General features: G+C 46.7%; 1 protein-coding gene across 1 annotated transcript in view; it reads left to right on the top strand.

Annotated features, from left to right (window-relative positions):
* Positions 1 to 116: 116 nt before the first annotated feature.
* LOC111735000 (triple functional domain protein-like) overlaps positions 117 to 1,092 on the top strand; it is a 4,322-nt gene continuing 3,346 nt past the window's right edge. Inside the window, exon 1 of the mRNA XM_023526844.1 lies at positions 117 to 274. Coding sequence (XP_023382612.1) covers positions 212 to 274 — 63 coding nt within the window. The 5' untranslated portion in view covers positions 117 to 211. The remainder of the gene's footprint in view (positions 275 to 1,092) is intronic.

Raw genomic sequence — 1,092 nt, 5'->3', positions numbered from 1 at the left:
GACGTGTTCGTGGAGAACACTGAGCAAGCAGCAGTGTGGCTTCTTCCTTTAATAGTCTGTCTTGCAGTGGCATTTATATAAAAAGCCTTTAAGTAGAAACGAATGGGATTTTCACCGGTTGCAAACGCCAACATACGTCTTTCTCTCTGTCCTCTCAGATATCTTGAATGAACTCTTCCAGCGGGAGAACAGGGTATTACATTACTGGACCATGCGAAAGAGACGGCTAGACCAGTGCCAGCAGTACGTGGTCTTTGAGCGAAGTGCCAAACAGGTCAGTCATCTCGCCGGGCTTCCCGGCGCCCTCCGTGTAGACTGCCACCGTCGGGCGGGCAGGTTTGACCTTCTGGCAGTTTCCAAACCACTCTCTAATGATCGAAACAGTAGTGCCTCTTAAGTGAGTTTGTTGTAAATCAGAAAGCCCCAGACCCTCGTGGAAGTGTGTCACTTGGTGATTTCTGCCCTCAGCAAACGTCCACTCAGCTGGCACCATTACCTCACAGCAAATTGCAACGTATAATCGAGACGACGATATAAAAATCATTGTGGAATCCGGGTTCTGTACTTGGGTAAATACTATGATGGGTGGTTTTTATCTTGCTATATGTATATGTTGAAGGTAAAATTTTGTTCTTCAGGTAAACTGAGCTAAAACTAAGAAATGTGATAGAGTTGTTAAGATAGTCATGCATTTGGATAATGCAGAACATCAGGAGTACACGTTTGAAGCCTCCTCCCTTCTGAAGTCATTTTGGGATAAGCGCTTCTGCTTGTGTGGTCTGTCGTGGAAGGTCATTTTGGGGTAAAGTCTATCTGACGCCTAACTTCAGCACGAAGGTCCCTGTCACTTCTCTTTGGCCTTAACGGTAGCATAAGAATCCGTAGAGCTGCCTCACACCCTCCCTGTCAGGCAGCCTAGAGTCCTGGGGCCTCTTTACTGCTGTCGGTCTGTAGTAACCACGTCAGACCTGGACCAGCTTTCGAATCCACCTGTCAACCTACTATGTGCCTGTCACAGAGTAGGCATTCAGTTAAAGCTTAAGACCTAAGAAAGATTAAGTCATCTCAGCACAGGCTTCCCGTTTTGTTACA

The sequence above is a fragment of the Pteropus vampyrus genome, unplaced genomic scaffold (assembly GCF_000151845.1).
Source record: "Pteropus vampyrus isolate Shadow unplaced genomic scaffold, Pvam_2.0 Scaffold11324, whole genome shotgun sequence".
Classification (NCBI taxonomy): domain Eukaryota; kingdom Metazoa; phylum Chordata; class Mammalia; order Chiroptera; family Pteropodidae; genus Pteropus; species Pteropus vampyrus.
The sequence above is the reverse complement of the archived record's forward strand: the minus strand, read 5'-3'. Positions and strand labels throughout refer to the sequence as shown.